Source organism: Tursiops truncatus, chromosome 4, assembly GCF_011762595.2.
Source record: "Tursiops truncatus isolate mTurTru1 chromosome 4, mTurTru1.mat.Y, whole genome shotgun sequence".
Taxonomy (NCBI): domain Eukaryota; kingdom Metazoa; phylum Chordata; class Mammalia; order Artiodactyla; family Delphinidae; genus Tursiops; species Tursiops truncatus.
Genome location: NC_047037.1, coordinates 76,669,987 through 76,695,700, shown reverse-complemented (window position 1 = coordinate 76,695,700; position 25,714 = coordinate 76,669,987). Strand labels below are relative to the sequence as shown.

The following is a 25,714-nucleotide window of genomic DNA, read 5'->3' as shown; positions in this document are numbered from 1 at the left end:
TTCCTCTGCTCTCTCTTCCCCCTCCCCTCTGTCTCCCACATTCCCCACTCAGCCCTCTGACTTGAGATGGATTAGATACCCACAGACTTTGCCAGAAAAATAGACATGTAAGTGGCAATAATGACTACCATAGGCCCATGCAAGGAGAGGCCAGTGAGCCCTGTCTTCTGCCAAAGCTCTTCCTAAACAGGTGACCCTGGGTAAATCTGCTCCCCAGTCCTCATCCTATAAAGATCCCTTTAGTTTCAGGTTCTCCATATTCTTCTCTTATATGTATTTCTTCCTGCAGTGGGCCGAATTCATTTTGTTTTCCTGCCTCCTGCTGGTGGTCTGCCTGATCTTCTCCATCATGGGCCACTACTATGTTCCTATAAAGCTAGAGGATATTCAGGGGTCAGCAGATAAGCAGATTCCCCAAATCCAAGGAAACATGATCAACCTGGAGACCAAGAAGACAAAGCTCTAATGACTCCCTGGACTCTGCCCAGACCCCAATTCCTGACTCTGATCTTGGCCATCACCATCTTTAAGCATTTCTCACTCCGACTTGATTAGAAGAGAGAAGTAGTGTCATATCTGAGCTAATCTCCTCTATTTTTCTCCCATGATAGAGGCAGTTCTAGGACTGGGTTTTTCAGTACATTATAGCAAGTCCCCTGAGACTCTATGTCTTCCCATCTCTCAGTGAACTCGGTAAACCTTGTGTAGTGTTGCTGAAGCTGGCCTGCTACCTCCAAATGGCCATGAAAAACACAAATGTAAAATTGAGGTTAGTCTCTGTGGTTATCAAAGTTATGTAGGAATTGTTTTACCTGCCATTTAGAACTGATGACCCCACTTTTTGAAGTGCTGATTTAGAGGCAAAATTGCAGAATAACAGAGAAATGGTATTTCAAGTTTCTTCATTAGCAGTGTAATTGTACTGTGTACAAGGACCTCAAGAATTGGTATGTCTGGTGTGATCTGGTCCAGGGCCTGGCTTCTCAGGTATCCAGATTTGATAAGACCGTAGTTAATTTTTCAGTACAGAGAGTAGGAAACAAAATGACATTTTATTAACACATAGGAGAAGATATATCTTTCTGATAATTACAGTATTTTATCCACTAACCCAAATCCCCTTTCTCAGTACTGATAGATATTTGGAAACCAAATTAAAGATAGTAAACATGGCTCTGGAAAAGAGAACAAGTATAAATTGCAGAAGTCCTGATGAGCCATTTCTTCTACAGTGTACATTCTTCTTAGGGACTACAATGTTTCAGCCCTAGAGTACGCCCTCCTGTGGACAGCTGTGTAGACACTAATTATAATTTTCCACCCCTGCCTTTTCAATGTTGTTGGGCCAGCTTTGTCTTATTATTACATCATCTTGCTTATTGCAACAAGTATTTAATAACAACAGTATTTTTATGAACATAACTTCCTTTTTTATTAGTACTTCCTTCGGCCTCAAAGTAGTGGATCTGTTTTGATAATTTTTCCTGTTTTACTTTTCCCAAAATTTTTAAATGCCATTTCTTCATTTAGGCCTAGATTTTCCTGTTTATTAAAAAAAAAAGTTATATTAATACTCTAGGTTTGAGCTTCTAAAATGGCAGTGCTCCATGGGGGACATGGTCCCATATCAGGATTCTAACAAAATGTGGGGGTTGAGGGAAGGAGTGGTAGAACATGACAGGTTTTTGTTTGTTGCTGTGTTGGCGAAAGAAGTTGAGAAATATTACCTTGCACACAATGAATGAATCAGTGGACAGACATGGGAATATCATGACTCTACAGTGTATTGCTGGGGGAAAAGTTCAGAACAGTTGTCCTAGAGAGCCTCATTTCCATTGGTTTTGCTCCATTATTCTCATCTAGAACTGTGTTGAGTCAGTCTCACGTTATAAACGTAACAAGGAAAGTTGCTTAAGTTTCCCAAGCTTTAATACTCTAGTCTTAGTTACCAAGTTTTCCGAAGTACCGAAGTGACAGCAACACCATCCAGTTTCCACAGATATCTTAATGTGAACCTGACTGTGCTTCTTCAGAAGATTCTCTGTTCATTTTTGAGCAGCTTTAACTCAATCTGTTCTATGAACTATTGTTTCAAGAGATAGTAACAGTGCTCTGTGAATAAAAGTTTTTATGGATAAATAGCTTTTGGAAATGAAGCATATATATCTTCTTCTTAACATTTGCATATTAAGGATTCTGAGATATCCTTCAGTAAAGACACAAGACACTTTGTTTAGTTTCACATGGTATAGTGTTCTGCAGAACACTGACTTGGGAAAAGCTGGCAGGAAATTCTTCCTTATGTTGAACTGAAAGCTTTCTCTTTGGAACCTCCTACCATTGGTTCTTTCCTTTATGGCTAACAAGAATAAGCATAAACCTCTCTTTTATGCAGCAGAATTTCTGCTATTTGGAGAGAATTTTCATGTCGCCTCCCCAGTCATCAAGTAAGTATTCATCAAGCTAAAGATTCTCAGTTTTTTTTCATGGCTCTTCACAGGGCGTAGTCCAGTCCTTTCACAACTGTTTTTCCACTTCTGAAAAATATCCTTTCCCTGAAATGTAACAGTGGGTCAGAATCCCTCTTAATATGTGATATCTGAAGCCAAATATGTACGACATTCCAGAATTGGTTGGACCAGAAGAACTACAACCTACTTTTCTCCAAACAATACACTTCTGTTAATGTAGCCTTAGGTAACATTAGATGTTTTTGGCAACTGCATCACAATGTAGGCTTACATTTTAATCACATGGCTGGTTAAAACCTCAATATTTTTAAGAGAGTTATTTTTTTATTCAAATACATCTTTGAGTTTCACTATATGCCATTCATTGAGTTAGGTGTTGGAAAAACAAAGATGAGTAATCTGCTATACCTGTGTGCAAGGTTACCTCACTTATCTTGACTAGCTGTCAAGATCTTAGAGAGTACACAGGGCTTGAGGAAGTAATGGAATACTGAGGAAGAGCAAGAAGGACAGTATGACAGGACTGGAGTGAGTAAGGTGTAAAGAGGTAGAGGATGCAGTCCCAGGAAGCTAGGGACCAGATTATGTGGGGCCTGTGGCCATGATAAAACATTTTGATGTTATTCTAAGTGAGATGTGAAACCGTTGGAGGTTTAGAACATGGGGATGACATAATCTGACATTCTCTAAGATCAATTTGGCTGCTAAGTAGAGAATTGTCTGTAAGCAGGAAGGAATGGAAGCAGGGAGTCCAATTAGTAGATATTTATAATAGTCCAGGTAAAACATGATTGTTATTTGGCCAAGGTGGTAGCAGTGGAGGTGGGGAGAAATGGCTTGACTTGGAATAAATTAAATTATCTTTAAGGTAGGACTGACATGAATTGAATATGGTTTGCATATATGATTTGAAAGAAAGAAATCAGTGCTGACTGTTAGATTTGAAGGCTCGAGTAATGAGGATGAATGATGGTGCAATTTTCTGAGAGTAGGGAAGACTAGGGCAAGAATAGATTTGGGGTGTAAAGTAACTAAGAGTTTTGTGCATGTTGGACTTCAGATGCCAATAAGGTATCCAGCTGGAGATGCTGAGCTGGCAGTTTTATGAGTCTGAAGTTCAGTTAAGAGCCTGGAGCTGGGTATATAAACTTGAGAGTCATCAGCATATAAACGGTATTTAAAGGCGTGACACTGGAGCAGATATCCTAGGAAGTAAACGTATACAGAGAAGAGGTTCAAGGTGTAGTCCTGGGGTTTCCCAACATTAGAGATCTAGAAGAGGAGGATCCAGAACAGGTGATGAGAATGAGTGATTTATGAAGTAAGAGGGAAACCAGGAGAATGTGATTTAATTATACATTATTTATTACAATTAGATGAAACTAAAATGAAAAAAAAAATCTTTGACCTAAAGGAAGCACATGTTCCTCTTAGGAAACCTGGGTTCTGGTAATTTCTATGTAAGTTTACCTGAATTCTTTTGCCTCCATGGTTTAATTCAATTTAATGGAACTTTTTTTTTTTTAACCTGAGAGACATTATGTCAGAAGCTATGGGAGAAATAAATTGGAATAAATAGAGTCCCTACTCTTAAGGAGTTTGCAGTAGGAAGATAAGGCATGTACCTAAATAACTATCATGTAAATAAAAATTAGTGTAATAATTTTCATTTGTTTAGCATTTTACTTTTCACATGCATTATTTCAATCCTGTTTACTGAAGACAGAATGTCACCTATACCAAGGAAATTACAAAATGTTACAAAAATTCATAAGAAGGAGAGATTACTTCTGGCCATGGGAATTAGGGAAGGATTCATGGAGTAGATAGTGTATTAGGCTTGACCTTGAAGGTGACTAGAATTTGGACATGGAAGCAAGGGACAAGACAGCATTGCAGGTAGAGAGTCCCTCACAAGCAAAGGTGAAGAGGCAGGAATACAAAACACTGGGAAAATGATGAGTAGTCTGATTTGTGTGGAGTAGAGTGTGTGCAGAGTAGTAGTGGGAGATAAGGCTGGAGAAGTATATAACAATATGTTGGAGTCTTCCACATCCATAGACATAAACATTAACACCAATTCTTTGTCTCCTTTTTAATGCCAGTGATCTCCATTTTACTTTATCTAGGGTAACTCAGTCATTCTCAAACTCAACTATATCTTAAACTTAAACATACCTTGAAAGACTCTACCTCCAAAATCTCCAATTTTGAGATCTTCTATCCTTCTACAACTTTTCCTCCCCCTCTCTATTGAACTCATTGTTCATCTTCATTTTAACCTCCAATTGACACATCTCAGTTTTCTCATACTGCGTGCTAGTCTGGCCATGAAACTAGCTTGGACCTATGGTCAATTATTATAGCTCCACATTTTAATTATGCATTTGCTACCACCTCAGAATTTTTGGCCTTCTTCACCTTCCAACGTCTTTGCCAATCTCTTCTACCACTAGGCACATATATCCATTATTTCTATTCCTATTTTTGGATTGCCTGGGAGTGGAGGAAAAAGTCACAAGACTGATTATGTAGTTCCAAGTTCAACATCATTTACCCATTTTCCAAATTAGGAACTTAGGCATTTTCCATGATTCCTCCCTCTGCCACTTCACACATACTCAGTTGATCAACAAGTCTTGGAGATTCTACTTACTTAGTAGGCTTCGAATCTGTCCACTTCTCTCCTTTCCCACTGCTGCTCTACCAGTTAAAGCCACCATCATATCTGTAGATTATTACAACAGACTTTTTTTTTTTTTTTTTTTTTTTACTGTACGCGGGCCTCTCAACAGTTGTGGCCTCTCCCGTTGCGGAGCACAGGCTCCGGACACGCAGGCTCAGCGGCCATGGCTCACGGGCCCAGCCGCTCCGCGGCATGTGGGATCTTCCCGGACCGGGGCACGAACCCGTGTCCCCTGCATCGGCAGGCAGACTCTCAACCACTGCGCCACCAGGGAAGCCCTACAACAGCCTTTTAAGTTTACTTTTCGGCCTCCAATTTTTCCTACATTACTAGCAATATGATCTTTCTTACAATGTAATTCATATTGCTTTATTGCTTAAAAGCACTTCATTGCTCCCTATTCAGTCTTAACTTCTAACTCCTCAACAAGGCCATCTGACCTTGTCCCTACCTACCTAACTAGTCTCATCCTGCCACTGGCCCTTGTCAAGTTGCACCCCCCCCCACACACACACACAGAGATCTGATGAGATCCTAATTGGGATTTTATCACATCTATAGGTCAGTCTGGGGAGAGTTGGCATCTTTACCGTACTGAGCCTTCCCAACCTTGAATCGTTCTTTTTTAAATGTCATTCCTTTTACTTTCTTTGGGTTTAATTTGCTTTGCTCTTTCTAACTTCTTGATATAGATACTTGGGTCATTTATTATTTTTTTTTAATAATATACACATTTAGGATAATAGTGTATAGATACTTGGATCATTTATTTTTCTTTTTTATAATATACACATTTAGGATAATAGTAGGGTTTTTTAATAGTTTTTTTTAATAAGTTTATTTTATTTATTTATTTTTGGGTGTGTTGGGTCTTGTTGCTGCGCACGGGCTTTCTCTAGTTGAGGCGAGCAGGTGCTACTCTTTTTTTTTTAATCTTTTCCCACATTGAGCTGGTCTTTATTTGCATCTGTTCATTTATTCATTGCTTTATCCATTCAACACATTTTTTCTTTTTTTTTCTTTTAACATCTTTATTGGAGTATAATTGCATTACAATGGTGTGTTAGTTTCTGTTTTATAACAAAATGGATCAGCTATACATATACATATATCCCCATATCTCCTCCCTCTTGCATCTCCCTCCCATCCTCACTATCCCACCCCTCTACGAGGGCACAAAGCACGGAGCTGATCTCCCTGTGCTATGTGGTTGCTTCCCACTAGCTATCTATTTTACATTTGTTAGTATATGTAAGTCCATGCCACTCTCTCACTTCATCCCAGCTTACCCTTCCCCCTCCCCGTGTCCTCAAGTCCATTCTCTATGTCTGCATCTTTATTCCTGTCCTGCCACTGGGTTCTTCAGAAACTTTTTTTTTTTAGATTCCATATATATGTGTTAACATATCATATTTATTTTTCTCTTTCTGACTTATTTCAAAGTCTCTAGGTCCACCTACCTCACTACAAATAACTCAATTTCATTTCTTTTTATGGCTGAGTAACATTCCATTGTATATATGTGCCACATCTTCTTAATCCATTCATCTGTCGATGGACACTTAGTTTGCTTCCATGTCCTGGCTATTGTAAATAGAGCTGCAACGAACATTGTGGTACATGACTCTTTTTTTGAATTATGGTATTCTCAGGGTATATGCCCAGTAATGGGATTGCTGGGTCATATGGTAGTTCTATTTTTAGTTTTTTAAGGAACCTCCATACTGTTCTCCATAGTGGCTGTGTCAATTTACATTCCCAAAACAGTGCAGGAGGGTTCCCTTCTCTCCACACGCTCTCCAGCATTTATTGTTTGTAGATCTTTAAATGATGGCCATTCTGACTGGTGTGAGGTGATACCTCATTGTAGTTTTGATTTGCATTTCTCTAATGATTAGTGATGTTGAGCATCCTTTCATGTGCCTCTTGGCCATCTGCATGTCTTCTTTGGAGAAATGTCTATTTAGGTCTTCTGCCCATTTTTGGATTGGGTTGTTTGCTTTTTTGATATTGAGCTGCATGAGCTGCTTGTAAATTTTAGAGATTAATCCTTTGTCAGTTGCTTCATTTGCAAATATTTTCTCCCATTCTGAGGGTTGTCTTTTCGTCTTGTTTATGGTTTCCTTTGCTGTGCAAAAGCTTTTAAGTTTCATTTGTTTCATCACTCCCATTTGTTTGTTTGTTTTGCAGTACACAGGCCTCTCACTGTTGTGGCCTCTCCCGTTGTGGAGCACAGGCTCCGGACGCACAGTGGCCATGGCTCACGGGCCCAGCTGCTCCGTGGCATGTGGGATCTTCCCGGACTGGGGCACAAACCCATGTCCCCTGCATCGGCAGGCGAACTCTCAACCACTGCACCACCAGGGAAGCCCTATTTTTCTTTTTACTTCCATTTTTCTAGGAGCTGGGTCCAAAAGGATCTTGCTGTGATTTATGTCACAGAATGTTCTGCCTATGTTTTCCTCTAAGAGTTTTATAGTGTCTGGCCTTACATTTAGGTCTTTAATCCATTTTGAGTTTATTTTTGTTTATGGAGTTAAGGAGTGTTCTGATTTCATTCTTTTACATGTAGCTTTCCAGTTTTCCCAGCACCACTTATTGAAGAGACTGTCTTTCTCCATTGTATATTCTTGCCTCCTTTATCAAAAATAAGGTGACCATATGTGTGTGGGTTTACCTCTGGGCTTTCTATCCTGTTCCATTGATCTATATTTCTGTTTATGTGCCAGTGCCATATTGTCTTGATTACTGTAGCTTTGTACTATAGTCTGAAGTCAGGGAGCCTGATTCCTCTAGCTCCGTTTTTCTTTCTCAAGATTGCTTTTGCTATTCGGGGTCTTTTGTGTTTCCATACAAATTCTGAAATTTTTTGTTCTAGTTCTGTGAAAAATGCCATTGGTAGTTTGATAGGGATTGCATTGAATCTGTAGATAGCTTTGGGTAGTAGCGTCATTTTCACAATGTTGATTCTTCCAATCCAAGAATATGGTATATCTCTCCATCTGTTTGTATCTTTAATTTCTTTCATCAGTGTCTTATAGTTTTCTACATACAGGACTTTTGTCTCCTTAGGTAGGTTTATTCCTAGGTATTTTATTCTTTTTGTTGTAATGGTAAATGTGAGTGTTTCCTTATTTTCTCTTTCAGAATTTTCATCGTTAGTGTATAGGAATGCAAGAGCATTCTATGCATTAATTTTGTATTCTGCTACTTTACTAAATTCATTGATTAGCTCTAGTAGTTTTCTGATAGCATTTTTAGGCTTCTCTATGTACAGTCTCATGTCATCTGCAAACAGTGACAGTTTTACTTCTTTTCCAATTTGGATTCCTTTTATTTTTTTTTCTTCTCTGATTGCTGTGGCTAAAACTTCCAAAACTATGTTGAATAATAGTGGTGAGAGTGGACATCCTTGTCTTGTTCCTGATCTTAGAGGAAATGGTTTCAGTTTTTCACTATTGAGAACGATGTTGGCTATGGGTTTGTCATATATGGCCTTTATTATGTTGAGGTAAGTTTCCTCTATGCCTACTTTCTGGAGGGTTTTTATCATAAATGGGTGTTGAATTTTGTCAAAAGCTTTTTCTGCATCTATTGAGATGATCATATGGTTTTTCTCCTTCAATTTGTTATTATGGTTTATCACATTGATTGATTTGAGTATATTGAAGAATCCTTGCATTCCTGGGATCAACCCCACTTGATCATGGTGTATGATCCTTTTAATGTGCTGTTGGATTCTGTTTGCTAGTATTTTGTTGAGGATTTTTGCATCTATGTTCATCAGTGATATTGGCCTGTAGCTTTCTTTCTTTGTCTGGTTTTGGTATCAGGGTGATGGTGGCCTCGTAGAATGAGTTTGGGAGTGTTCCTCCCTCTGCTCTATTTTGGAAGAGTTTGAGAAGGATAGGTGTTAGCTCTTCTCTAAATGTTTGATAGAATTCACTTCTGAAGCCATCTGGTCCTGGGCTTTTGTTTGTTGGAAGATTTTAATCACAGTCTCAATTTCAGTGCTTGTGATTGGTCTGTTTATATTTTCTATGTCTTTCTGGTTCAGTCTCAGTCGGTTGTGCTTTTCTAAGAATTTGTCCATTTCTTCCAGGTTGTCCATTTTATTGGCATATAGTTGCTTGTAGTAATCTCTCATGATCCTTTGTATTTCTGCAGTGTCAGTTGTTACTACTCCGTTTTCATTTCTAATTCTGTTGATTTGAGTCTTCTTCCTTTTTTTCTTGATGAGTCTGGCTACTGGTTGGTCAATATTGTTTATCTTCTCAAAGAACCAGATTTTAGTTTTATTGATCTTTGCTATTGTTTCCTTCATTTCTTTTTCATTTATTTCTGATCTGATCTTTATGATTTTTTTCCTTCTGCTAACTATGGGGATTTTTTGTTCTTCTTTCTCTAATTGCTTTAGGTATAAGGTTAGGTTGTTTATTTGAGATGTTTCTTGTTTCTTGAAGTAGGATTGTATTGCTATAAACTTCCCTCTTAGAACTGCTTTTGCTGCATCCCACAGGTTTTGGGTTGTTGTGTTTTCATTGTCATTTGTTTCTAGGTATTTTTTGATTCCCTTTTTGATTTTTTCAGTGATCTCTTGGTTATTAAGTAGTGTATTATTTAGCCTCCATGTGTTTATAGTTTTTACAAATTTTTTCCTGTAATTGATATCTAGTCTCACAGCATTGTGGTCAGAAAAGATACTTGATACGATTTCAATTTTCTTAAATTTACCAAGATTTGATTTGTGACCCAAGACAGGATCTATCCTGGAGAATGTTCCATGAGCACTTGAGAAAAATGTGTATTCTGTTTTTTTGGGATGGAATGTCCTATAAATATCAATTAAGTCCATCTCGTTTAATGTATCATTTAAAGCTTTTGTTTCCTTATTTATTTCATTTTGGATGATCTGTCCATTGGTGAAAGTGGGGTGTTAAAGTCCCCTACTATGATTGTGTTACTGTCGATTTCCCCTTTTATGGCTGTTAACATTTGCCTTATGTATTGAGGTGCTCCTGTGTTGCATGCATAAATATTTACAATTGTTATATCTTCTTCTTGGATTGATCCCTTGATCATTATGAAGTTCCTTCTTTGTCTCTTATAACAGTCTTTATTTTAAAGTCTATTTTGTCTGATATGAGAATTGCTATTCCAGCTTTCTTTTGATTTCCATTTGCATAGAATATCTTTTTCCATCCCCTCACTTTCAGTCTTCATGTGTCCCTAGGTCTAAAGTGGGTCTCTCATAGACAGCATATATACAGGTCTTGTTTTTGTATACATTCAGCCAGTCTGTGTCTTTTGGTGGGAACATTTAATCCATTTACATTTAAGGTAATTATGGATATGTATGTTCCTGTTACCATTTTCTTAATTGTTTTGGGTTTGTTATTGTAGGTCTTTTCCTTCTCTTGTGTTTCTTGCCTAGAGAAGTTCCTTAGCATTTGTTGTAAAGCTAGTTTGGTGGTGCTGAATTTTCTTAGCTTTTGCTCTCTGTAAAGGTTTTAATTTCTCCATCGAATCTGAATGAGATTCTTGCTGGGTAGAGTAATCTTGGTTGTAGGTTTTTCCCTTTCATCACTTTAAATATGTCTTGCCACTCCCTCTGGCTTGCAGAGTTTCTGCTGAAAGATCAGCTGTTAACCTTATAGGGATTCCCTTGTATGTTATTTGTTGTTTTTCCCTTGCTGCTTTTAACATTTTTTCTTTGTCTTTAATTTTTGATAGCTTGATTAATGTGTGTCTTGGCGTGTTTCTCCTTTGATTTATCCTGTATGGGACTCTGCTTCCTGGACTTGCTTAACTATTTCCTTTCCCATATTAGGGAATTTTTCAACTATAATCTCTTCAGATATTTTCTCAGTCTCTTTCTTTTTCTCTTCTTCTTCTGGGACCCCTATAATTTGAATGTTGGTGTGTTTAATGTTGTCCCAGAGGTCTCTGAGACTGTCCTCAATTCTTTTTTCTTTATTCTGCTCTGCAGTAGTTATTTCCACTATTTTATCCTGCAAGTTACTTACCCGTTCTTCTGCCACAGTTATTTTGCTATTGATTCCTTCTAGAGAATTTTTATTTTATTTTTCATTTATTGTGTTGTTCATCATTGTTTGTTTGTTTGCTCTTTAGTTCTTCTAGGTCCTTGTTAAATGTTTCTTGTATTTTCTCCATTCTATTTCCAAGATTTTGGATCATCTTTACTATCATTACTCTGAATTATTTTTCAGGTAGACTGCCTATTTCCTCTTAATTTATTTGGTCTGGTGGGTTTTTACCTTGCTCCTTCATCTGCTGTGTGTTTTTCTGTCTTCTCATTTTGCTTAACATACTGTGTTTGGGGTTTCCTTTTTGCAGGCTGCAGGTTCGTAGTTCCCGCCGTTTTTGGTGTCTGACCCCAGTGGGTAGGGTTGGTTCAGTGTGTCGTGTAGGATTCCTGGTGGAGGGGACTAGTGCCTGTGTTCTGGTGGATGAGGCTGGATCTTGTCTTTGTTGTGGGCAGGACTGCGTCCGGTGGTGTGTTGTGGGGTGTCTGTGACCTTATTATGATTTTAGGCAGCCTCTCTGCTAATGGGTGGGGTTGTGTTCCTTTCTTGCTAATTGTTTGGCATAGGGTGTCCAGCACTGTAGCTTGCTGGTTGTTGAGTGGAGCTGGGTCTTATCATTGAGATGCAGATCTCTGGGAGAGCTTTCGCTGTTTGATATTACACGGAGCCAGGAAGTCTCTGGTGGACCAGTGTCCTTAACTTGGCTCTCCCACCTCAAAGGCACAGGCCTGACACCCCACTGGAGCACCAAGACCCTGTCAGCCACACAGCCAGGTACGTGGGGAGTTTCTTGCCTTTTGGAAAGTCTCAGGTATTCTGCTAGCATTCAGTAGGTGTTCTGTAGGAGTTGTTCCACATGTAGATGTATTTCTGATGTATTTGTGGAGAGGAAGATGATCTCCACATCTTACTACTCTGCCGTCTTGAAGGTCTCTCTCTCTAATCTTCTTGAATCTGTAAGTTAACATCTTTCATCAAATTTGAAATTTTTTCAGCCTTTGACTCTTTCTTTGCATATTTTTTCAGCCCTACTCTCGTCCTCTGCTTCTGGGGCTCTCATGACATAAACATTAGATCTTTTGTTATTGTCCCACATGCCGCTGAGGCTCTGTTCATTTACTGTTGTTGACTGGATAGCTTCTATTAATCTGTTTTTGAGTTTACTGATTCTTTACTCTGTCATCTGTAGTGTACTGTTGAGCACATCTAGTGAGTTTTATTTCATTTATTGTAATTTTCAGTTTTATAATTTTTTTATTCTTTTTTATAGCTTTATTTCTTTGCTGAGACTCTATTTTTTCATTTGTTTCAAGACTGTTTGTAATTGGTAGTTTAAATATTTTTATGATTGCTGTTTTAAAGTGCTTGCCAGATAATTCCAACATCTGAATCATCTCATTGTTGGCATCTGCTAATTGCCTTTTCTCATTGAAGTTGTGATTGTCCTGGTGCTTAGAATGGTGAATTATTTTCAGTTGTATCTCATACATTTTGGTTATTATGTTGTTAGATTCTACATGCAATCTTTTTCTTTTCTGGCAGAAGTCACCCTGTTTAAGAGTAGTGCTCAGGTCAGGTGGAGGTGGATATTCAGTTCCCCACTGGGTCCTGTGACAACCCTGGGTCCTATGATACCAACTGGCACTACCTCATTGCTGCTGGGTTTAAAGTTGAGCTCCCTGCTGGGCCCCACTGACAGCATGGGGGAGCTTAGAGTGCCACATAGCTCCACCTCATACTTCCCCTTCCATCTCATTGCTAGTGGGTGGGTGTGTGAGTTCAGTTCTCTGCTGAGCTCCACTTAAACTAGGGATGGAAAAATGGTGAGAGTGGAGAACGTGGACCACCAATATGTCCCAGTTCATTCCATCTCGTTGCTGCCTGGTAGAGGAAGAAGTTCAGCAACCCCCTGGGCCCTGCTGACACAAGGGCAGGAAGGAAGAAGAGTGCTGACTAGCACCACCTTCAAGGGTTGGGAAGGGTTGGAAGCTCAGCTCCTTGCTTAGTCATGCTGACACTACCCCAGTGGTGGAACTGGAGTACTGCCTGCTATCACTGACCTTGCATACACCACCCTGATGGGAGAAGCAGAATGGTAGCAATGGTTGAGGGATGAAAATTCAACTCCCTGCTCAGTCCCACAGACATTACAGTGGAGGAGACAGTTTTCCATTGGTGTTTGGATGGAGTAGTATTGGTATTGCAAACAGTGTTTTCTGTTCTGCTAACCTGCTCTTTTTCTGGTTCCTTGGCTGGGTGAACAGTCGTTATGGAGGACTCTTTTGGCTGCATCTGTTAGTGGTTGCAGTTTGTAGGCTTCTCCAGCACCCTGCCTGAGATACATAGGAAACAAAAGGAAACCTAGGAATTCCTGTGAGTTTACTTTCTAAAAACCCAAACATAATGTTTTTTTTGTTTTGTTGTCCTTTCCTTTCTTCCACAGACTATAGTGGAGGCCTTTGTAAGGGTGAGATTAATGCTTGGTATGGCATCTAGGGAGGGTCTGTAAGGTCTTGTGTGGTCCCTGAGAAATTATGAGTCCTGTATGGTGGGACGTAGACCATGTTGCAACGTGTAGCTTGAGCAGTGGCATGTGGCCTCCTTCCTAGGCTATGCCATAACAAACAAAGCCAGCACAATTCACTTTTAACATGTCTGGTTTCTGCATTGCTCTGGTGCCTTCTGAGACACTAGGACCTCTAGAAGAGGTGGATTTAGTTCTAACTAAAGGTAAGTTTCTTATTGCTCTGGTTAGAGAGACAGCTTTGTATTATTACCAGAAGAAACATGGACTCTGAACTAGCAAACTCTAGTTTGAATCTCTTATTTACTACTGTGGGTCCTTTTGCAAAGTTTCTTAATATCTCTGAGACTTGGGTAAAGGGTGATAATAACTGTCCATAGAGTTTCTCAGAGAATAAAATAAAATATGTGCAAAGCATTGGGGATACAGTAGGTACTCCATAAATACTATAGTCTACTACATTAAGTTTTAATCTTTAGGAAAGAAAGTTCAGATCTTCAGTAAGTTAGAACTTACTGGTATAAACCTGCCTTGGGCTAACTTCATCTATATTCTCTGCAATATCCAATTATAGAAATTCAAAAAGGAGCCAGAATTCTACTCATGAAGCACAGCAGGTTCTGCGTCCATGATATTCAATTCCCTAAAGACAAGGATCATATCTTATATTTCTTTTACATTCTCCACAGGATCCTCCCTGCCCAAACCTCTCTCTTAGAGAACCTCACCAGCCACACCCAGAAGAGGGGAAGCCCTAGGTATTAAGCAACTCTGCCATCCTTGGAGATTGGACCAAGGTGGAACATTGGCCCAAGTAGGGCTCATCAGAGTCTCTCAAGAATTTAGAATTGAGACAAAGGTTCAGAGAGTCAAATGGAATAGGACACTCAAACTGAAGGGTGTGTGGGTTTTGGGGGGTCAGGGGTGGTGGCAGCATGGCAACTTTTGTGTAAGCAGAAGTTACACAGGGGTGAGATTAGAATCCTGTAAAAGAATGTGGTTAGCTGAGAGGACAGATGAGCAAAAAGAGAAAAGCTTAAGTATGAAGACACACAGCTTAGAAGGAAAACAAAAAGAGACAAGAGGACAGACATCCAGGGAAAAGTGAGAAAGAAAAGGGGACAGGATATCAGGAACACAGGGAATTGGAATGCTCAACCTAGAAGAATTCAGATGACTAGGAATCTGTTAGCTACAAACACCACTGAGCCTCTGTTGCCAGAAGCAGCCGCTTTACACCTGATTGATGGTGCCAGCCTTGCCTGAAGACCCTGTAATGACCCTACTTGAGGTGATTACCAGTCAAGTGAGTGCCAGCTTTCCTCACACACTCCCCAGCTCTCCTTCACTGCTTCCACATCTACAGCTAGAGGCAGATCCTAAAATGCATGTGGGCCAACTACACAGTCAAATTTGGGAGCAAGAGGCCTGCATGGTAAAAGAGTTGCAAAACTGCACTAATGTTTATCAGCAAAACCCCAGAGGAATAAACATGGAACTGAATTATGAGGGTACCACACTAGAAATGGAGGAAAAGACTTTCAGTTAGGCTAAAAATGATTATATAGGTGCACTTATCAGAGAGTCTGCATTCAATGTGCTATCACATGCAGTTGGTAGAGTTCTAATTATTTTATCTTTTTGTAGACTGAAAATTGGATTCACTTCTCACCTAGGCTGAGTTGAGATGCCAGAAATCCCTTATAGAGGAAGGAATAGAAAGATCTAGGGAGATGAGAATGCCAGTGTGGATTTATGTACTACCCTCTAAACCATCCCAACCCTGAGGACACAGCTGTCGTAAGAACATTGAGAAATGCATTAATGAAGGTAGTGCCAACGTATTTGAAAAGCACCACAGTGGCTACCTTCTGTAGGTCAGAGATGAAGGTGGAAAATACTGATATTGAAATAGATTCTGTGATTTCAATAAGGATGATGGCAGCTTGGGATGGAAGAGATAATAAGTGGCACCAAATTGTCAGAAACAACTTGGAGCTGGTTATTTTAGTAGGCAGAAGAGCTGGTGTGGGTAATCAATTTGGTTTGACTCACAGGAACATTTGGCATTGAATAACTGATCATAGGGTCACTAGCGCTGAAATTAGGAGGGTCATCATGCTTACCTGGGTAAAGAAAAATTTCTCTGAAGTAAAGGCCCTTTGGTGAGCATTTACATAGGACACAGATATTCCCACACTCTGAGTTCATTCTTAGAGATCCCGTCACATACCTCTTTTTCCAGACCAACTTGTTACCAATCCTCATTATCTTATTCCTTTCATGTCCCCGACTATCCTGCCAAATCATTAGCCCCTGTCCATGCATTACTATAGAGCTGCTCCACAGGCCTGCTTTCCTGTGGGCAAAATGGGCAATGAGATGTCCTGTTTAAAATTATGCCCATTGGATGGAATTTCCATTTTATTTTGCTGAAGGGCCACTCCTTGGTGGGGCTGCGGCATTGCAGAAGTCATCTCCAGCTGTCATGCAAAACCATCTATGAACTAGACTCAGATTTTTTTCTTTTCAGTCAACTGGCCATGGAGAGCATTTCATGCGGCTTAAGCATAGTATGAGGGCAGGATGGCAATGCAATGGGAGTAGCACACCAGGAGTGAGAACTACATGCTCATCCAATTTACACTTGCTCAAGCCCAGTCCCAAATATACCACGTGATGCAGGAGTGTTACTGGTCATGCCTGACTCTGTGGCTTGGTAGATCGGACACCCAATTCATGTGGGGCAGCTGTTGTTTTACAGTCAAGTGAGTGTTCAGTCTCTACCATAGCCCAATAGGAAGCCAAGAGTTCTCTCTCAAAATAAGGATAAGAACTTTTCGAAATAGGTGTGATTTTACTCAAAAACCCTATGGGCCTCTACTCTGAATCTCCTATCAGGGCTTTCACAGAGGCCATACAGCATCTTGATCAGTCATAGGTATTTTGCAAACCATTGGACTCACTGGTCATAAATAATCATCTATCATTCAAACTAGGAATGTCTTGAGAGTAAAGGGGACACTAGTAATAAATATGCTGGGACAACAGGCATAAATTAAAACTATCCTGACATACATGGCCATCCAGTCATAAAAGCCAAGTGATTAATTTGTTTACTAGGTATTCATGACCAGCCAGAGTACACATTGCAAGATGAATCCAGGAAATTTTGATAGAGAGCTCTCAATTCTAAGATATTTTGGATTAGGCTATTGGATTTCAAGGTAAGAAATCTTCAAGTATTCAGGCAGAAAAAGGAAATATTTAATCAGTTCTTGAACTTTAGCATGCACTAGAAGCGCCTGGATGGTTTATTAAAACAGATTACTGGATTCTATACCCCATATTCCTAATTCAGTAGCTATAAAATGGGGACTGAAAATTTGCATTTTAACAAATTCCCAGGTGATGTTAATGCTGCTGATCCAGGGACCATACTTTAAGAACCACTGATCTACTGAGAAGAGAAAAAAAAAATCCCCACAGACTGTCCTCATGTTTTTCCACAGCAACATTCAATACCAAAAGATAATGGAGCAGTTGTTACAATATTCTAAAGAAAAAATTATACCAAAATATGGTTGAATTTTTAGGGCCACTGATAGCTTTCATAAACTTAAGGAAGATTGCCTGTATGAGAGAGAACCTCTTGCACAAGCTGTGTGATGAAATCCAGATAAGATGAATAAAAATAAAGAACTCGGGAATGGAGAAGTTGTGTTAAATATAAAACCAACACTGACTAATTGTGAGAATGATGATTGTAAAGCAGATTATAAATATAAACTTTGATAAAATAATACTTATGTATATGGAGACAAAATATCTCATCTATAAGGATGAAATATGTGAACCAAAATTTGAGCCTCTCTTTAAGACAGGCATCACCTTTAACTTAAAAGGAGACTAAACAAGATCAATAACAGGTCCTAAAAGTACTTTTTTTTTTTATTCAGACACTATCTTGTAAATCACTTTTCTGAAAATGGAATCTAGAGGGTACAGGATATTTATGACCTGAGTGTCTAAAGAAAGGTTGAATTTACTAACTAATTCAGGTTCAGATGAGGTCTTCAGGAATACAAAACCTGACTATGCTCTATCTTGCCTACAATTTCTCTGTGGTATTTACCTGCTATTCAGTGTAAGAAATTAAGACTCTTGTGCTGTCAAACTGTCTAATGACTCAACTGAAATGTAAATCTTTGTTTCTCAAGAATTGTGAAATATGTTTGAGATAATGAAAAGAAGTCCGAATGCCTGGCTAGTTCCTGTCTTGATGTATGGGATCTTAAAATGAACTCTAAGGACTTTGTGTCCATGACACTACCCCAAGAAAAGTGCAGCGTTTTACTCTACAGAGTTGTAAAAGACCAGAACAGCTTTTGATTTTTAAGATGGCCATCCTTCTGCAGAAGTTAGAAAATATCTTGAACAAAAACTGTGTCTTTTGCAGGTTTTCTAAAATAAATGTAACTGGGAACTTTGTTTACTTTTACCGTAAGATTAAGTTGGGAGGTGAGGAGTGGAGAGATTAGAGGAAATATGAGAGTTGCTAGCATTCTCATGTTTATACCAGGTAGTCCATTTGAAATCAGCATTTTTCTTTGTCTTTTTTCATAATCTGGAAGGGCTCTTTAAAAAAAAAAAAAAAAACTTGAACGATTTGAAGTTTAACAAATCCTCTAGTTTCACTTCAATTTCCTTCTGTTAAAGTAGGAAAAACTTTTAATTAAAATTAGAATTTAATTTTTAATTAAAATATTTAATTAAAATTAGACATTTTAAAAGGATTTTTATCACTCTATATATGCAGAGAAAACATTTTGAAATGATATTCATGTACTATACTTAAGATTTTTATTGAGGCATAGTCGATGTATCATAGAATTCACTCCTTATAAGTATACAATTGAATGATTTTTAGTAAACGTATAAAGTTGCGCAACCATCACCATAATCCAATTTTAGAACACTTCCATCACCTCAGAAAGGAACCTCTTGTCCACTTGCAGTCAATTCCTGTTCAGACCAATCTCAGGCAACCCCTAATCTACTTGCTGTCTCTACAGAGTTGTCTTTTCTGGATCATATGATATGTGGTCTTATGCATCTGGGTTCCTTCACTGAACATATTGTTTTTGAAGTTCATCCATGTTGTAGCATGTATCACTTATTTGTTCTTTTTTTACTACTGAATAGAATTCTACTGTATGGATATACCATATTTTGTTCATCCATTCACCAGTTGATGGAAATTTGGATTTTTTTCTACATTTTTAGTTATTAAAAATAAGGCTCCTATGAACATTCATGTACAAGTCTTTACATGAATATATTATTCCTCTTGGGTAGATGCCAGGGAGTGAAATTGCTGGGTCATATGGTAAATTTATGTTTAACGTGTGTTTTTTTTTTTTTAAACATCTTTATTGGAGTATAATTGCTTTACAATGGTGTGTTAATTTCTGCTTTATAACAAAATGAATCAGCTATACATATACATATATCCCCATATCTCCTCCCTCTTGCCTCTCCCTCCCACCCTCCCTATCCCACCCTCCTAGGTGGTCACAAAGCACTGAGCTGATCTCCCTGTGCTATGTGACTGCTTCCCACTAGCTATTTTACATTTGGTAGTGTATATATGTCCATGCCACTCTCTCACTTCATCCCAGCTTACCCTTCCCCCTCCCCATGTCCTCAGATCCATTCTCTACATCTGCATCTTTATTCCTGTCCTGCCCCTAGGTTTTTCAGAACTTTTTTTTTTTTTAGAATGTGGTTTTTCTTTAATTGACAAAAGGCATTTCAAAGTGGCTACATCATTTTACATTTCTATCAGCAATTATGAGGACTCCCATTTCTCCATGTCTAGGCCTCCACTTATTATTGTCTGTCTCTTTTATTATCATCATTCTAGTGGGCGTGTGGTTTTAATTTGTATTTTCCTCATGACTCATGATACGATAAAGAGCATCTTTACATGTGCTTATTAGCCATCTTTGTCTTCTTTGGTGTAATCACTATTCAAATCTTATCTATTTTTAAAAATTGGGTTCTTTGTCTTATTGAGTTATGAGATTTCTTTATATATTCTGGTTAGAAGTATTTTATTAGAAACATGATTTGTCACTATAGTCTCTAAGTTTGTGGCTTGTATTTCCATTTCCTTAATGGTGTCTTTTGAAGTGAAAAAGTTTTAAATTTTGATGAAGTCCAATTTATAAATTTTTCTTTTAAGGATTATGCTATTGGTGTCATAGCTAAGAACTCTTTAAGTAATCCAAGGACACAAAGGCTTTCTACTACCTTTTCCTCTAAATGTTTTACAGTTTTAGCTCTTACACTTAGGTCCACTGTCCATTTTGAGTTAACTGCTTTTGTGTGCTATGAATTAAGGGTCTAAATCCACTTTTTGGCATGTGGCCATTGGCAAATGACCCAGCAGCATTTGTAGAAAAGACTATCTTTTCCCCATTGAATTGCCTAACTAGCTTTGCCAAAAATCAATTTACCATAAATATAAGATTTCTGGACTCTCAATTCTCTTCCATTGATCAATATGTCTATCCTTATGTCAGTACCACACTGTCTCAATTATGGTAGCTTTATAGTACATTTTAAAATGGGAAGGTATAAGTCCTCCAATTGTATATTTCAAGATTGTTTTGACTATTCTGGTAATCAGTCTTGCATACCTAGAATAAATCCCACTTGTTCGTGGTGTATAATTATTTTTGTGTATTAAAATATTTGGTAATATTCTGTTAAGGATTTTTGCATCTAAGTTCATGAGGAATGTTTGTAGTTTTCCTTGTTTTTTGGTCATATCTTTGTCTGGCTCTGTACTGTCTTCCTGAATGAGTTGGGAAATGTTTCCTCTTCCATTTTCTGGAAGAGATTGTATAAAGTTAGTTTTAACTACCCTTTAAAGGTTTGATACAATTATCCAGTGAGACTATCTGGGCCTTGAGATTTCATTTTGGAGAGTTTTTAATTAAAAATTCAATTTCCTTCATGGTTATAGGGCTATTCAAATTGTCTATTTCATCTTACTTGAATTTTAGCAGTTTGTGGTTCTTAAGGAATTGTTCCATTTTTTTTCTAAGTTGTCATATTTATGAGCATACAGTTGTATGTAGTACTCCCTTATTTTTTTTAATGGCTGCACTATGTGGAATGATATATCTGATTTCATTCCTAATATTGGTGTTTTGTGTTCTATTTTTGTCAGTCTTGCTAGAGGTTTGCCAAATTCATTATTTTTTTGAAGAACGAACTTTTTGTTTCCTTGGGGTTTTGTTTTCAGTAATTTTTTCCTATTTCCAATTTTATTTTCTGTATTATCTCATTCCTGCTGCTTGCTTTGGGTTTATTTTGCTCCTTTTTCTAGTTTCTGGAGGAAAGAAGTTATTGATATGACACCTTTCCTCATTTTAAATGTAAGTATTTAGACCTATAAATTTCCATCTCAATACTGCTTTAGTTGCATCCTACATACTTTAAGTTGTGTTTTAATTTTCTATTTAGTTCTACATACTTTTTAATTTCCCTTGAGACTTATTATTTGACCCATAATTATTTAGAAGTGTGTTGCTTAGCTTCCAAGTGTTTTGAGAGTTTCCTGTTGTCTTTCTTACAGATTTCCAGTTTGATTCCACCATAGTCAGAGCACACATACTTTATGAGTTCAATTCTTTTATATTCGTCAAGATTTGTTTTAGGTGTTTTTTTTTTTTTCCTACTTGGTCAGTGTTTCACAGGAAATTGAGAAAAATGTAGTCTACTGTTGTTGGATGGTCTGTTTTATATGTGTTAATTAGATCCTGATGATAGTGTTGTTTAGATCTTCTATGTCCTTGTGATTTTTTGCCTAACAGTTCTATTGGTTGCTGAATGTGAGCAGTGTTTACGTTCCCAGCTATAATCATACATTCTTCTCTTTCTCATTTCAGCGTTAACAGTTTTTGCTTCATGTATTTGAGACTCTGTGGTTTATACACATTAGTATATCGTGTCTTCCTGGCAGATTGAGCCTTTCATCATTATATAATATCCCTTTTTTTCTCTGATAATTTTCTTTGCTTTGAAGGCTACCTTATAAGATATTAATATTGTCACTGCTTTTTATTTCTCTATTATTAATGTGTACATAGTATATCTTTTCCCATCCTTTTACTTTCAACCTACCTGTGGTTGAATATGAAGTGAGTTTCTTATATGCAGCATATAGTTGGATTTGGTTTTTTAATTTTTCAATCTACTCTGCTAATCTCTGTCTTTTGATTGGTATGTTTAGACCATTTACAATTAAGGTAATTATTGATATGTTAGCACTTTACGATGCTATTTTATTATTTATTTTCTACTTGTTTCCTTTGGTTGTTGTTGCTCTTTATTCTTTTTCTTGCCTTTCTGCAGGTTATTTGAACATGTTTTAGGAGTCCATCTTAATTTATAGCACTTTTGAGTTCATCTCTGCAGTTTTCATAGTGGTTGCTCTGGGTGCTACTTATAACTCTGTACTTGGTATCACAGTGTTTACCATTTAAAATGAAATATAGAAACCTCACTTCCAATTAGGTCTCTTTACCTTTCCCACCTTTACATATCATTGTTAACACATTGCATAACTTCTATTTCTTTTGTGAGATTTTTTCCTTTTGGGTTTTATAAATCATATTTTATTGAAACAAATTATAATACCATCTAATACTCAAAAAATGTCTATTGTATGGACTCATATTTCCGATCTTTCTATTGTTTCTTCTTGCGTTCTGATGCTTAAGTTTCCTTTTATCATTTTCTTGCCGTTTGAAGAACTTCCTTTGTCCAGTCTTTCCAGGGTGTATCTGCTAGTCACAAAATCTTTTAGTTTTCATTCATCTGTGAATGTTTTTATTTTCCCTTCATTTCTGAAAACTAGTTTTGCCAGATATAAAATTATGTGTCAACAGTTATTTTCTTTCAGTGCTTAAAAAGATATTTGGCCATTTCCTTTTTCATGATTTCACATGAGAAATACATTCAAATTGGTGTTTCCCTATAGGGAATGCATTGTTTCTCTCTGGCTGCTTTCAGGATTTTTTTCTTTGTCTTTAGTTTTCAAAAGTTTAATTATGATGTGTATTGCATGGATTCTTTGGGTTTATCCTTCTTAGAGTTCATTCAGCTTCTTGGATCTCTATGTTGATGTCATTCATCAAATTTGGGAAGTTTTCAGTCATTGTTTCTTTGAATGTTTATTCATTTCCCCACTCTTTCTCCTTTACTTTCTGGGACTCCAATGAAATGAATGTTGGATATTTTGTTATTGTTCCACAGGTCCCTGAGGCTCTGGTCATTTTTTTCCCAACCTCTTTTCCATTATTCATATTGGGTGAATTCTACTGTTCTGTCCTCATATTCACTGATTCTATTCTTCATCATCTCCAGTCTTCTGTTGAGCCCATCCAGCAAGTTTTTAATTTCTATTGTATTTTTCAGTTCTATAATTTCCACTTGTTTTTTTTCATAACTTCTATTTCTTTTCTGGGATTTTCTACATTTTTATTTAAGACAATTTGTAATTGTTGTAGCATCTTTATAATGTCTGCCTTAAAATTCTTATCAGATAACTCCAACATCTGATTCATCTCAGTGTTGGCATCAGTTGATTTCACTTTTCATTCAAGTTGTGGTTTTCTAGGTTCTTGATTTATATCCTGGACATTTTGTCTATTGTGTTAGGACAATCTGGGACCTATTTAAATATTTTATTTTACAGGAATTTACTCTATTTAGGTTTAACACATGAGTCTTAGCCTACTTTTGTGGGCTGTGATTCCAACAGTTTAATTTTCAGAGACTTTGTGACTGCCTGAGGGAGGCAGGTGAGGAAATCCTTCTATTAGTAACCACCACCACCCCCAGCTACCCAGGTTCCTCTGGGCAGGGAGGAGAGATAAAGTGATTTCTGGGACCAGGCTGCTAGCTACAGGGCTGCTAGCTGTGACAGGTTCTTTTTCATGATTCCACCAGTCAGCCCTAATGTCTCTGGGCAGAGGAGGAGTTGGGGACAAAGAGGCTTCCCCAGGTGGGCCACCTGCTTTACCTGGGTGTCTCTTACTGGTTGCTCCCATCCACATCAGTATCTCTCCATAGAAGAGAGGAGTCTCTGGCCCAGCAGGGTAGGAGAATGCTTCCCCTGGTCACTTATTTTTGGCAGGACTCCCGGTTGTTCCCCCTTGCCTGAAGTTGTCAGAGGGACTCCCACTACATCTAGGGGGAAGAACAAGCTACTGGACTACTTTCTGTTGCCAAGTGGGAAGCCAGAAAAACATCAGGTCTGGGTGGCTGCCTTCTGTTGGTTGGGGGACACAAGATGCCCTGCCTCTGTGTTGGCATCTGGTCTTAGGTTCCCAAACCAGATCATCTTCTTCTTAGCACCCTTCAGAGTCATCTTTTGCTCGTCTCTTGTGTCATTTCTAGGATATATAAAGTTGTGCTTAGGGAGGAGGAGCAGGGAAAAAGAGGTCTATACCATCTTGTCCAGACCAGAAGTCCCTCAGCTACTGAATTATCCATTAAAGTTTTATTTTTTCTGTTTTACCAATTTAGACGCAGTTACATTATGGATAGTAAAAATCCCAAAGACACCTTTGCACAGTGCAGGTATTTAACCAATATTCTCTAACATGTAATTAATGAGACTGGGAGAAACAACGGATGTTAATACAAAAGGATCTAAAATGAGCTTAAGGCCATACACATAAAGATATTGTTGAGGAACGCGCGCGCGCGCGCACACACACACACACACATACACATGCACGCGCTTCCTTTCAGGCCATCTACTTACAGTCTGCTTAAGGAGAGTCTCTACATGAAGCACAAATGGATTGATGAAGCCACCAGAAGGGGCTGAGGAAAATGAGAGAGAGAGGTAGGGCCTATTACAGAGAGGCACAGACCCTTCCTCCTGGGGCACTGAGTAGTAAAACCTGCCTGGATGCCTTTGCTTGGGGAATAACTCTGCAAGGCTGAGTAGTGCCAGGAGAAAGGTCGCTCCAAAATTATCAGGTTGGCCTGGCTCTTCTCTGAGCTTTAGTCGGGAACAAGGCTTAACTTCATCAAGTGCATCAAAATAGATATTTGGGGCAGAATCCTCAGGCCAGTAGCTTTCACTTACTTCTTCTTTACTTATGTACTTTGTTGTTCCCAAGAAGCATTTGAAGTGGTTTCAATGGATGCATGTTATATAGGAAAATATAAATTAGATATAGGCAAAAAAAAAAAAAAAAGAAGAAAACAAATGACAGGAATAAGACTGGTGGAAAAGTGCTTCTCTGTGACTTTCTACACATGCAATAAATAGCCTGTGAGAGGGCACATTGCTGGAGTATTTCCTGTGCCATCTCTGAGTGAACCCTCAAAGGCATTCAGGACCAGGCTTGGGGGCAGTAAAGTGGACTCGTAACATGGAGGGATCCTCTAGATATGCTATAGGGGGAGACAAGTTTCCATGGAAATTTCCCTATAGTACTCCATAGATTTTCTGCTCCTAAGAGGAGCAGGAAATGTTTGATTTCCTCTTAAAGATTCCTGAGTTCTCACTTTGAGAATGGCCACAGTTCTGAGCAGTGTAACCTAGTTGAAGACTCAGGCTACTAAGTTCCTGAGGGATCACATCCCAGTTAGAATTCATTACAAGTCTGACTATCTAAATATGCAGAGTGTGTACCAAGGCTAAAACTACAGTCATTAATTCCTCAAACTTTGTTTATAAAATTCTTCTATTTGATTCTCAGAATCTAAGCCAAAACTGTTAGATACAAACTTGCGGTGTCCATCTCAAGTCAGCTGGAATGGCCCCTCCCAAGTCAGCTGGAAATCTAGGTGATGCTGATGACATGCAGGAGCTGAGAAGTAGCCACAGAAGCAGTGTTGTGCCTGGTGACTAAATGACCACACTCCTTCCACTATGGGAGCTCTCTCTCTC

General features: G+C 38.3%; 2 protein-coding genes across 4 annotated transcripts in view; one reads left to right on the top strand and one right to left on the bottom strand.

Annotated features, from left to right (window-relative positions):
• The window catches only part of SLC15A2 (solute carrier family 15 member 2), an 86,814-nt gene that overhangs the window by 40,307 nt on the left and 20,793 nt on the right, over positions 1-25,714 (top strand). For 2 of the 3 annotated variants that reach the window (XM_033855772.2, XM_019922612.3), the window contains one exon: positions 290-25,028. The exons of the other annotated variant lie outside the window; for it this stretch is intronic. In XM_033855772.2, coding sequence (XP_033711663.1) covers positions 290-466 — 177 coding nt within the window. In that variant the 3' untranslated portion in view covers positions 467-25,028. Of the gene's footprint in view, positions 1-289; positions 25,029-25,714 lie in introns of those variants that run through there. 3 annotated transcript variants of the gene reach the window in all.
• The window catches only part of ILDR1 (immunoglobulin like domain containing receptor 1), a 40,196-nt gene continuing 38,818 nt past the window's right edge, over positions 24,337-25,714 (bottom strand). Inside the window, exon 8 of the mRNA XM_033855773.2 lies at positions 24,337-25,714. Coding sequence (XP_033711664.1) covers positions 25,673-25,714 — 42 coding nt within the window. The 3' untranslated portion in view covers positions 24,337-25,672.